Source organism: Urocitellus parryii, chromosome 9 (assembly GCF_045843805.1).
Source record: "Urocitellus parryii isolate mUroPar1 chromosome 9, mUroPar1.hap1, whole genome shotgun sequence".
In the NCBI taxonomy this organism is placed as follows: Eukaryota; Metazoa; Chordata; class Mammalia; order Rodentia; family Sciuridae; genus Urocitellus; species Urocitellus parryii.
The window spans coordinates 123,572,118-123,585,764 of NC_135539.1; the positions used below are offsets into that span (position 1 = coordinate 123,572,118).

The following is a 13,647-nucleotide window of genomic DNA, read 5'->3' on the forward strand; positions in this document are numbered from 1 at the left end:
TGATTTGACATGCCTCTTTCTACTCATGTTAAATTAACATATGTACTTCTAATCCTACAGATTAAAAACTGTTTATTAGTTTATCAACTCTCAGTTCTTAAATTATTAGGGCTTTGTTAAAACTTCCAAAATCTAAATTAACTAGTTTTTTTCTCTTGCTCTTCCACAATTTTTTAGGATATTTCACCAAACTTTAAAATTACCTTGTCTACTTCTACCCCTCTTTAAGAAAAACTGTTTGGATTGTTACAAATGCCAAGTGAAGAAAGACTTTCAAAAATGGGAGTGGTTAATAGTAACAAATGTGTTGACAGGTGGAGAAAGGTAAGGGAGCCCAATGGATAGCATAAGTCTCTGCTGACCTTAGAATGATTTCAGTAGGACGGCATCAATAAAAGTCACACAGGAGTGACTTCAAGAAACAATCAAGATAAAGAAATAGCAAAGAACTTTGCAAAGAATTTTTGCAGTAATAGAGACAAAACAAATGGACCAGCAGATAAAACCTGAAGTCAAAAACATTTTTTTTAATGAGATATTTTACTATATGTATTCTAAAAAGTAATGATGCAGAAAAAAGGAGAAAACTGATTGAGGCAAGACAGAAACAATAATTTACACAAGTAAAGTCTTTTGAGAATATGAAAAAAATCCACATACAACAGGGATTACTAGCCTTAGAGACAAAGCATAATCACTATAACTAGAAAGAGGAACATATGAACAGAGCTATGTTATTTATTTTTTTTAGTGGGAATATAAATTTTCCAATACTTATTTCATGGGGGGAACAACTGCTACTTAACAATTGCTACTTAAGAGTGAGCAATTTAGGGAGCTGGGGTTGTGGCTCAGTCTTAGAGCACTTGCCTCACACATGTGAGGCACTAAGTTCAATCCTTAGCACCACATAATAATAAATAAATAAATGTTTTATGCCCATCTACAACTAAAAAATAATTTATTTATTTTTTTAAATATTTATTTATTTATTTTTTTAGTTATCGACAGACACAACATCTTTGTTGGTATGTGGTGCTGAGGATCGAACCCGGGCCGCACGCATGCCAGACGAGCGCTCTACCGCTTGAGCCACATCCCCAGCCCCTAAAAAATACTTTAAAAAAAAAAAAAAAAAAAAGAGTGAGCAATTTAAAAGGTACTTACATGCTTCACCATTGAGATATCCAAGAAGATCTTTTCGGTCAGGTCTTCTAACCACAGGAATATTTTCAGTCTGAAACCAAAATTTTAAATTACATATTAAATAGATAACAACTATATAAAAGCTGATAAGTTCAAATGATCTCTGAATTTATTCCAATATCTTGATAACATTAAAATCAGATTTGTAAAAAAATATGCTAAGCTAAAAGAACCTAAAAATCTTGAAAAATTTTTTAAATGTTTATTTTTAGTAATTTTATTTTGGAAATTCCAGGAAGATGTATTAAAGATAATTATTAGAAAGGAAACAGTAACTCTCTTTTCAAAATATTAATTTCAGTCTTTTTTTTCCTCATGGCTTACTCTAGGTCCTTGTTTTTTTTAACTGCATTCAAGAGGTCTGCAAGTCAGACTAATAACTTTTAGTCTGGTTTCTCAGTTTATGCACCATCTCAACAGTGCTTTCTTTTCTCACACAAAAACCAGGCCTCTTCAAAATATTCAGCATGACCTCTTCCAAATAAACTGAATTAGCCACTAAAACTAAATTTTCATAATTAACAATATGCACATGTTGTTTAGACAGGAGAAAAGCACAGGCGATTATACAGAAAAATGTATGGTGGTTGTTTACCTTCTACATATTTCTTTTTATCCTTGAGTATGTATAAATTCTGTAAATAGGGGGGGAAAAAAGATTAAAAAATGAACCTGAAAAAATGTATCCATTTCAGAAAAATGGATAATTTTCCTTTACTAACCTACATTATCAAGATGTAAAGAGGTGAGCAAATAAAACTGTATAGTTCAGGTAAGAATAACTTTTGGGCCAGGAAATTAATGAATCCTATCGCTACCACAACTGCTATATCATTTTTCTAATGTTAACAGTGTAAGAAAAAAAAGATGGCAAATTGATTATACAGGTTTAAATCCTTTGTCCATGTATAACAAAAACAAAGAAGTAATAAGAACCCTTAATATCTTTTTTTTTTTTTAAAGAGAGAGGGAGAGAGATAGAGAGAATTTTTTTTTTAATATTTATTTTTTAGTTTTCGGCCAACACAACATCTTTGTTGTATGTGGTGCTGAGGATCGAACCCGGGCCGCACGCATGCCAGGCGAGCACGCTACCGCTTGAGCCACATCCCCAGCCCAAGAACCCTTAATATCAATGGCCAATTATTTCACAATGAATTGATTACATTTCACTATGCCAAACATTCTGTACTTACATCTTGATTACTTAGTTGAATATTTAATCACTTAAAAATTATTCTTTTTTTCCCCCTAAAAGATCACGCTAAATTTTCATTTCTCCTTAGGAGTATAAAACTTTTAAAGTCCATGGGTTTTGTGTGTGCATGTTTACAGGTTTTTTCCCCCAAATCAGTCATCATGGAATATTATAGTTTAAAATATTTGAATTAATTTTCTTCAAATTACTGTTTCTAAGTTTAATAATATACTTCATTGCTTAGTCACTACTGAATTACATACACATTATAGCCAACTAAAAGACATAAGTCTACACATACTAAAATATGAGCCAGGGGCCTGGGGTTGTGACTCAGTGGTAGAGCACTTACCTATCATGTGTGAGGCACTGGGTTCAATCCTCAGCACTGTATATGTACATATATTTTTTTTTCTTGTTTAAAGTAAGTAAATAAAAATAAAACAGCAGCCAGAATACTTATTTCAAGAATGGTCTGTTCACACGAAAAAGCAAATAACATCAAGAAATCAGAAAAGTGGAGCCCTGGAATTTTAGAATTCTACACCTCTAATTTGAGAAATATTTAAGAAAAACAAAATTGTAATCTTATGTGACCAAGATCCACAGTAATAATAACTATCCATTAATTATACTCTACAACCATTCTAAAAGAACATGATCCATAAATCTAAACTGAATGCTTAAAACACCTTTATTATTCCAAAATAAATGGATATATCAAAAAAAAAAACACTCTAATTTCTGCCTAACTCAATTTTTAAAGATGATACAAAATATCTTTACAGAGATGCCAATATTTTTCTCCAATATTTACCAAGTATAAGTATTTAACACTGAACATGTATATATGTATATCTGGCTCAGAAAAGCAGAATCTATGGTTTAATTCTTATAAAAACCTATCAGATGAAATGATACCTTCTTCTCAACTGCTTTAAGTAGCAAGTTATTATTTAAGATACCATGCATAAGTCAGTAATTTCAACTATTAGTTAGAAAGGAGGGAAAATTTATAAAACTAAATTTTACACAGATAAAATGCAACTAGGGGCTGGAGTTATGGCTCAGTGGTAGAGCACTTGCCTAGCATGTGTTGTGAGGCACTGGGTTCGATTCTCAGCACTGCATATAAATAAGTGAATAAAATAAAGGTCCATTACAGGGGCTGGGAATGTGGCTCAAGTGGTAGCGCACTCGCCTGGCATGCATGCAGCCCGGGTTCAAGCCTCAGCACCACATACAAACAAAGATGTTGTATCCGCCGATAACTAAAAATTAATATTAAAATTCTCTCTCTCTCTCTTTAAAAAGAAAAAAAAGGTCCATTACATCTAAAAAAAAAATTTTTTTAAATGCAAACTAGCAATAACTCAAAAGCTCTAATGATGACATGAAGATATTTATGAAGCTTGATAAAACCATTTAAAACTCTAAGAAATGAAAAAGTATTTATAAATTAATACATTTCAATAAAGTAGTACTTGTAAGAATGTTAAAACAATATTGTAAGCAGATATTTAATTATTTCAGTATCTCAAAAAATATATCAAATTCTATCAAAAAGAATCTGTGGGCTTAATTTTAAAAACTGAGTATTATCATTTGGGGGCATTTTATTTAGGTATTTATAGCAATTTGCAATGCCACACAGCTATCATACCCAAATAACTCTGAAATCTATTATCGATTGTAATAAAGAACTTCCCTAGAATGTCATCATCACAGCCTCTATGAAATTAATTATTTTCAAATTGTTTCTAAAGATTTGTATCTAAGTAAAAGATTTTCAAATACTGAGAAAGCAAGCAAAACTGAAAACAAATGAATTTATCAAGTATGAAAATAACTGCTAAATTAATTAATTCTAAAACAATGTCTGTTAATACTTTTATGACCAAAATAAATTTTTTCCCAAAACATCAGGATCCTTCCCACATCTTATAAATTTTTATAAAAACATCTCTGTAAATACCTTTATAACTTCTCTTGTTATAAAATGATGTGTATTTCACATTAAAAAAACACAGATTAAAAAATTTGTATTAATCATAAAGTAGCCAAATTTTAATCCTCCAGGAAACTTATACGTTTGTGATCCATGAGGTAAATTATCCATGCCAAACTATACCTATAAACATTAAGTTAAAAAACAAGTTTTAAAATAAACCCTACTTACAGCTGCACGACGGACATAAACAGGATGAGAAAGGTGCACATTATTAAGCAGAAATAAAATGGAATCCAAAGTGTAGTACTCTCTGGGTTGGCCTTCCTTTCCAGTCCTGAAATAATTAAAGCAAAATTTTTATTCACAATTTAAATTCAATTATTTGGGCTAAGGTACATGTATTGATTCATCTTTACCCACTTGACCATCCAACAATGTACTTAACATAGCTAACGAAAATACACATAACAGGGGCTGAGGCTGTAGCTCAGTGAAAGAGCACTTGCCTAACAAGTGTGAGGCACTGGGTTCGATCCTCAGCAACACATAAAAAATAAAATCAAATAAAGGCACGCTGTCCATCTATAATTATAAAAATAAATAAGTAAATAAATAATAAAAAATACACAAAAATGTCTGAAGCAGTAGCACATGCCAGTAATCCCAGCTGGGGAAGCTGGGAAGGCTTGGGATAATGGGATCAACACCAGCTTCAGCGAGGCCTTATACAACTCAATGAGACCCAGTTTCCTAAATAAAATATTTTTAAAAGGCTGAGTATGTGGCTCAGTGGTTAAGTGCCCCTGAGTTCACTTTCCAGTACCAAAGGAAAAAAAAAAAGCAAAAACAAAGCCCCTAAATTATACAATCTACTAAGTGTAATGTCAGGAAAGCAAAAAGAACACAAAGGAAGGCAATAACAAAATGCAAGAAGTAGGGAAAGCACACACATTTTTACTCTAAAGAACAATACAAACTTTTTAGAACTGGACCCAAATTAGGATCCGGGCTTTATCAACAGAGAAAAAAACCTAATCATTTGCCACCAAGTATGCATGTAATCCCAGCGGGAGGCCAAGGCAGGAGGATCATGAGTTCAAAGCCAGACTCAGCAATGGAGAGGCCCTAAGCAACTCAGTGAGACCCTATCTCTGAACACAATATTAAAAAGTGCTGGGAGCTGAGCTGGGTGCAGTGGCACTTGCCTGTAAATACCAGCAGCTCAGGAGCCTGAGGAGACTCAGCAATGAAGAGGCATTAAGCAACTCATTGAGACTCTGTCTCTAAATAAAATACAAAAAAGGGCTAGGGATGTGGCTCAGTGGTTAAAGGCCCCTGGGTTCAATCCCTGGTACCAAAAATAAATAAATATCAGTTACAGAACAGAGGATCCTTAAGAGAAAACAAATTGTAATAAAACAATACAGTCTACAGGAACAAGTTCTCCAACGTTGTCACCTATGGGTAAGCTGCTCTAGAAGATCACCTATTTATAGCTGGCCAAACCTAAGTGGGGCCATACTTTGTGTTCAGTGCCTGAGAAACTGGGGCTATATATAACTAACTTAATGGCCAATCCCACCCTTTACCCTATTTCAAAAAGTCACACAGCTATGAAAGATTTTTCAGCAAGGAAGCAGACCAAAATGCAAAGGGGGGGGGGGGGTGCTAGGGATATAGCTCAGTTGGTAGAGTGCTTGCCTTGCATGCACAAGAGAGTGCTTGTCTTGCATGAACAAGGCCCTGGGTTCAATCCCCAGCCACCACAAAAAAAAAAAAAAAAAAAAAGCAAAAGGTATGGAAGATGGAAAGAGATGGGTATTCAATCCCACCTTTCCCTCTACATCTACCCATCATAATTCAAATGTACTATTTGAATTCATTTGAACACGGCCCACTATAACCAGTCCCCAATTGGACTTTTCTACCATCTCTATATTATTTCAAACCACACCTCACTTATTACTGTACAAAGAAATTTCAGTTTTTCCTTATGATAGAGTAAAAATAACAATGCACTGCATGCAATAAGGGTATGTAATGTTCTATACATACGTACATCTTTACAGGTGTACATACACATATAGAAAAGGAAAATTTCTCAGTGATTCACTGCTGAAAAGTCTGAAATCTGTTTTAAGCATTCCTTTTCACTGCCTTCAATGAAGTGCTGTCAAAACATGTTCTTTTCAGCCCTTATGCCTTTAGTATACAGCTCTGTCATCCTGAAGGACTAATCCGTCACTTTTTTTTTTTTTTCCTTCAAAGAAGTTAGTTTTTGTTTGGAGGGAGTACTGGGAATTGAATCCAGGTTTGTGGGCTTAGTAGGCAAGCACTCTACCTCTGAATTACATCCCTAGACCTCCTTTAACTCAGAACTCTTACCCATTCTGGGTGGAGGTAAGGTGATGGGGATTGAACTCAAGGGCACTTCACCACTGAGACACAGCTCCAATCTTTTAAGACAGGATCTCGCTAAATTGCCCAGGCTGGCCTAGAACTTGCAATCTTCCTGCCTCAGCCTCCAGAGTAACTGGGATTTCAGATGTGAGCCACTGTGCCTGGGTTTTTACCCATTCTGTAAAGCTTACTCATTTGTCCATGCATTCATTCAAAAAAGCTCAGTGGGATGCAAATATGTCGCATACTTCTATGAAAACTTCCTTAAAATACCTGTAACTAGAAGTAACTGTTCTGAGATAGAAAGCCTTTCACAAGTCACTTATTCTTATCTCTTCTACTTGGATTAATTCTTCTGAGTCAGGAGCCAGGGTTTCAGGAATTTTTCTATTCCTTGAATTAAACTGCCCTAAACCCTGAATATTTGTTATTAATTTTATATACATGTACACACATATATATACACATACACACACACACACACACACACACACACACACACACACATATATCCCCTTTAAAAATCCAATCAAGGGCCAGCCTTTTTGGTTGTAGATCATGGTAAAGCACTTGACTAGCACATGTGAGGCACTGGGTTCGATCACCCACACCACATAAAAGTAAATAAATAAAATAAAGGTAGTGTGCATATGTATCCATCTACAACTAAAAAGTGTTTTTTTACTTCAATCAGATACTGCTTATGCAATTATCTTCAAAGGGTAAAACAAGAAATTCAGAATGGCATTTAACCAATATTTCATAAAGCTTATGAAATAAGAAGGCTAAAAGAAATCCCTTAAATTTCCCAGTTTTTCATCAACTCTCCATAAAGCCCTTTCCACTCAAACAAAATGAATAGGAAAGTTCTGGTCTAAAGGTCAAATTACCAAAATGAAGCATCAATAACAGTGATCAATCATTAAATGATTATTAAAACTGTATCTAGATGTTTTCCTGAACGACTTAAAATTCACTAGACCCCACGTAGCATGCATGGATTGACGTCCCAACACATTTTTCTTGAATACACACTTTCCAAAACCACACACCATTATTTTCTTAAATCTGTAAAGCTCATTTCATTTGATCAGTAACTTTCTAACTGAAAAACTCCTGTTTTCCTCTCTAGCACTGGTTTTGATGATTACTGCAAATTAACCAACTCTTTCCCATCTTAGCTTCACGCAGTCGTGCCCTTCTCTCTTCCTGAGGAATAACACCCTCCCCAATTACTAAGGAAGAAGAAACCGATCAGGAGCTGCAAAAGCCACCTGAGACAGAACACATGGCAGTCTCAAAGAAAATTTTAAGAACAAAAAGGCACGTCTCCGGCAGCAGACGGTGTGCTCCTTTGTGCACTTACGTTCAGGTACACTTGTGCACCAGCCCTACACGTTGCTGGTACTTGATACATACTGGGGGGAAAAGAACTGGTAAAGTCACAAACTCCCACGTTCCCGTTCCCTTTGGCTTCCCAAAGATTTAAAGGGATGGACCGCTCCAGACAGTTCCTCCTCTTCCCTCCTCACCCTAAAAGTGCAACTTGGGCTCTAGAGAGAAACTTTTTCCCAGAGCACCCGTTTATCGCCCATCCCCAAGGGAAACAGGGGGAGGGGTGAGGAAAGAGGTCGCCTGGGGGCGCCCAACACCCCTAGGCCGAAGCCAAGCCGGACTTACCCCCAAACTACATAGTTGGTCTTCACATTCTTGGGCCAGGAGAACTCTCCGAAGATCACTTCGTCTCCCTTCACCACAATCTCCTTCTTCTGGATGTTGTACTGTCGCAGGACGCTGAGCACGTCCGCCATCTTCCCCCCCCTCGCCGCCGCTGGCCCCGGGCGCCGCCGCCGCCACCACCGCTGCGCCTGCCTCCCTCTTCCCCGGTCGCCTCGCCCTCTTCCTCCTCCTCCTCCTCCGCCGCCGCCGCGAACCAACAGCAGCAGAACTAACAGCCGTCCTCGCCTACGACAGCAGCAGGGGCAGTAGCCACCCAGGCCGCCAAGGACCCCGCGCTAGAAGGCAAGGCCCCGCCGCTGGCTGCCCGCGGAGAACGCCTGACTGCGCGCCTCCAGCGCCTCACGGCTGCCACCAGGGGGAGCCGCGACTGCCCGGGAAAATGCCCCTCCCAGACTCCTCCTCCACACCGAGACGAATGCCTGAACCGCGCTGCGCACCAACACCGCGCCCACGTACCGCGCGCGCACGGGAACACTGCCGGGCGCGCTCACTCGGAGGCGACAGGTGCGCGCGCACCTGCGCGGCCGTTCCGTACTTCCATCCCTAGAGCGCGCACTGAGTGTTCGACGACCTGTGCTGCGTGAGGCCGCCGGCCCCCCGGGCCCTCGCTGGCGACGGTGGGGCTCCGCAGCGTTTGCCATCGACTGGAATCGCCTGTCTATGTCGGACCCACTTCTAAGACGGATCCACTTCTAGCAAAAGACGTGTTGGGCTTTGGTGTTTCTGGATCTGGTGTTTAGTCTTCGTTTTTGTATTTTTTTTTTTTTCTCTTTGCAGAGTGGAAAAAGACCAAGTTCGGTGGAATACACTTTTGACACCATATTTGTTAGTGGTTTTGACCTTATAGCAGCTGTAGGTTAATGGAGAAAAATGGGATTAATACGAGAACAAGGTGAAAGCGTCTAAACAAGTTAACAAACTATCATAAAATATTTGGGTTTTCCCGCCCCTTTCCTTAGAGGATAACTTTTTCTATCCTGGTCCCTACTCCCAGCCATTCGCAAAGGACTAGAAATGGTTCCAAATTGTAAACGGGAAACCTACTCTGACAGAAACCTCAAACTATACTAATTAAAATACTTTTGGACAACTCCAATTTTTGAAATCACGCTCAGAAGATTCAGTGGTGTCCTTGAAGAACTGGGAACATTTAACTAAATTCAATATAGCAGTGCTTTACCGACATATCCCATGGTCCCCCCTCTCCCAACCCCCACCTTTATTCCTCTTGTTACAGTAGAAGAGGGGAAGGCAACTTTGTGACAAAACAATGCCTTGACCGGTTTTGGAAAAATACATATATTTTTATGTGCAGCAAATAACCCTATATATACAGAAGTATGTGGGTGGTTTCATATACCATGTTTGGCTATTTTGCAATTGTGAACTGAGAAATTTTGTCTGTTCCAGGAATGTTTTCAACCCAGTATTTTCTTTTTTTTTTATTTTTTTTATTGGTTGTTCAAAACATTACAAAGCTCTTCATATTTCATACATTAGATTCAAGTGGGTTATGAACTCCCGTTTTTACCCCAAATACAGATTGCAGAATCACATCGGTTACACATCCAAATTTTTACATAATGCCATATTAGTAACTGTTGTATTCTGCTACCTTTCCTATCCTCTACTATCCCCCCCTCCCCTCCCATCTTCTCTCTCTACCCCATCTACTGTAATTCATTTCTCTCCTTGTTATTTTCCCATTCCCCTCATAACCTCTTATATGTAATTTTGTATAACAATGAGGGTCTCCCTCCATTTACATGCAATTTCCCTTTTCTCTCCCTTTACCCCCCACCTCATGTCTCTGTTTAATGTTAATCTTTTCTTCCTGCTCTTCCTCCCTGCTCTGTTCTTAGTTGCTCTCATTATTTCAAAGAAGACATTTGGTATTTGTTTTTTAGGGATTGGCTAGCTTCACTAAGCATAATCTGCCCTAGTGCCATCCATTTCCCTGCAAATTCCATGATTTTGTCATTTTTAGTGCTGTGTAATACTCCATGTCAACCCAGTATTTTCTTGAGCCCCCCCCCAAATACGCATACTATAAAGAACTGACTGCTCTTGTCTATCCCACAAACTTTTTATTCATACCTATATGAGAACACAGAGTATGTCTTGGCTTCCTTGTTGATTGACTTGTCTTCCTCCTCATATACAAAACTAAGGAAGAAACAGACCTGTTTCCACAGGTATGCTAATGTCTAACACATTCTTTGGTACATAATAGGCAGGTTGGATAGAGTCTCAGTAAATGGTGAAGTAATAAGCAGGATGAGTTCAAGCAATTTAAAGTTACATGATAGAGTAAGTCTCTCAAAATGATAATTTATTTTATTTCATATACAGATAATGTCCAAGCCATCTCCTTAAAATTACTTCACTAGGCTCCCAGCCAGTTGGAGGCCATCCTCAGCAACTTGATAAGACCCTGTCTCAAGAATTAAAAAGGGTTGAGGGTGTAGCTCAGTGGTAGTGCACCCCTGGATTCAATCCCCAGTACCCTCCCCACACACAAATTGACTCCTAATGTGGGTTTAATGAGAATATAAAAATGCAATGAAAGGTAATATTAGTAGTAGAGATGAAAATTTAAAAAAATTAATAAGAAAAAGGTAATCTCATTTGTTTGCCTTGGGCAAAAGTTGTTCATTTCTCCAGTTATGAACTCTGGAACAATACTATGAGTTCTCCTCATAGAATGGATGAGCATCCATCAGAAAATATCATGTATTTTGGGAAATAGTGGATCCAAGATCACTAAATGGAATTTTACCACTTCCTCAGTTGCAAACAATACCTGTCCTTTCCAGAAATGTTCAGGTTTTGTTTTATTCTGATGCATTTTTCAAATGACAAATTCCTAAGGATTAGATCGTATAAGGTCTGTTTAGATAGGCATTTGGGAAATGCAGTTTGAAAGTGAAACTAGAGATAGTATAAGTCTCATACTGCTCAAGGGAACGATACACCAACAAGACATAACAATCATGAATGTATATGCCCCAAACAATGGTGGGCATATTACATTCATGATATCTTCTCAAGTCGAAGAACCAAATTGACCATAACACAATAATCTTGGGTGATTTTAACACACCTCTCTCACCACTGGATAAATCTTCCAAACAAAAGTTGAATAAAGAACCTATAGAACTTAATAATACAATCAATAACTTAGACTTAACTAACATATATAGATTATTTCAACCTGCATCAAGGGGATACACATTCTTCTCAGCAGCACATGGATCCTTCTCTAAAATAGACCATATAATATGCCACAAAGCAACTCTTAGCAAATACAAAAAAGTAGAGATACTACCATGCATTTTATCAGACCATAATGGAATGAAATTGGAAATCAATGACAAAATAAAAAATAAAAATTTCTCCAACACCTGGAAACTAAACAATATGCCACAATGGATTGCAGAAGACATCAAGGAGGAGATTAAAAAATTCTTAGAGGTAAATGAGAACCTAGACACAACATATCGAAATCTCTGGGACACTATGAAAGCAGTACTTAAGAGTAAAGTTCAGAGGCCATTAGGTGGAATCCCACCAGCCAAGCCCACACGGACCCTTGGGCCGAGCATGGGTTCTCAGAAGGGGAAGGAAGCGGTACAGTCCCATCCCCCACAGCGGACACTCCGCCGAGGCAGTCAGCGGCCACCATCCGGGAAAGCTGAAGGATACACCGCCACTCTCCTTCAGAGTGCGACATCAAAACAGGTCGGTGTCATTCAGCTCACCCCCCAGACAGCGGGAATTCGCATAAAATCTCTCCTAGGCTTGCCGGGAGAGGGAGTATCAAGCTGAGCCTCCATACAGACTAGGGGGAAACCAGAGACACCTGACCTCCAACCCCTCCTCCCAGTAGCAGCCAAAAGGAAACCTGGCTAGCCAGCGCTGGGGGAGGGGCAAGCAGAAAAAATCAAAGTGATAGAGTGCCAGGGATCCCAGCAGCCTGCAGCAGGGCCCCGGAGATCCAGGCCAACTGATTCGCGTGGCCTGCCCTGCGGCTACAGAAGGCGTGGCGCCTCAGTGAAGCCATTAATTGGCAAGCAGGGAGGTTAGGGAAGGCCATTAGGTGGAATCCCACCAGCCAAGCCCACACGGACCCTTGGGCCGAGCACGGGATCTCAGAAGGGGAAGGAAGCGGTACAGTCCCATCCCCCACAGCGGACACTCCACCGAGGCAGGCAGCGGCCACCATCCGGGAAAGCTGAAGAATACACCACCACTCTCCAACAGCTTGCAACATCAAAACAGCCAGCAGCAGGACCCCGGAGATCCAGGCCAACTGATTCGCGAGGCCTGCCCCGCAGCTACAGAAGGCGTGGCGCCTCAGAGAAGCCATTAATTAGCAAGCAGGGAGGTTAGGGACTGCCATTAGGTGGAATCCCGCCAGCCAAATCCACCGCCCACGCCAGGAACAGGCCCAGCGACCTGCCAGCATTGTAGTCACGACACCCCAATTGGAATAGGGACAGAGCAGAGCCGCCTTCCACACCCGGAACAGGCCCAGAGAGCCGCCAGCGTGGTAGACACGTCACCCCAATTGGAGTAGGGGCACAGCCGCCGCCCGCACCTGCAAGGGAGACTTTTCAAGTATACAAGAGCAACATAAATAAATAGGGGGTAAATTTCAAAACACAACAGTTGCACCAAGCAGAAAGAAACGCGAGCAGTATGAAAAGACAAGGAAAGAAAGGACCACAAGCAATACAGGTCAACTCAACTTTAGAAGAGGTAATAGCTGCAACAGATGGAATATCAGATAAAGAGTTCAGGATATATATGCTTCAGATGATCTGGAGTCTCAAGGAAGACATGAGACAGCAAAATCAGACAATGAAAGATCACATTGACAAACAAATCCAGGAAGTAAAAGATCAATTTCACAGGGAGATAGAGGTAATAAAAAACAAACAAATTGAAATTCTAGAAATGCAGGAAACAATAAACCAACTTAAAAACTCAATTGAGAATACTACCAGCAGAGTAGATCACTTAGAAGAGAGAACATCAGACAATGAAAACAAAGTATTTCAACTGGAAAAGAACATAGACAGCTCAGCAAGTCTGCTAAGAAACCATGAGCAGAACATCCAAGAATTATGGGACAATATCAAAAGACCAA

General features: G+C 39.3%; 1 protein-coding gene across 1 annotated transcript in view; it reads right to left on the reverse strand.

The window, feature by feature from the left end:
- Cdc73 (cell division cycle 73) overlaps window positions 1–8,790 on the reverse strand; it is a 118,845-nt gene extending 110,055 nt beyond the window's left edge. The window contains exons 1-3 of the mRNA XM_026390697.2: window positions 8,436–8,790; window positions 4,584–4,689; window positions 1,168–1,237 (exon numbers count right to left, since the gene is read on the reverse strand). Of these exons, the coding sequence (XP_026246482.1) occupies window positions 1,168–1,237; window positions 4,584–4,689; window positions 8,436–8,566 (307 nt within the window). The 5' untranslated portion in view covers window positions 8,567–8,790. The remainder of the gene's footprint in view (window positions 1–1,167; window positions 1,238–4,583; window positions 4,690–8,435) is intronic.
- Window positions 8,791–13,647: the final 4,857 nt, after the last annotated feature.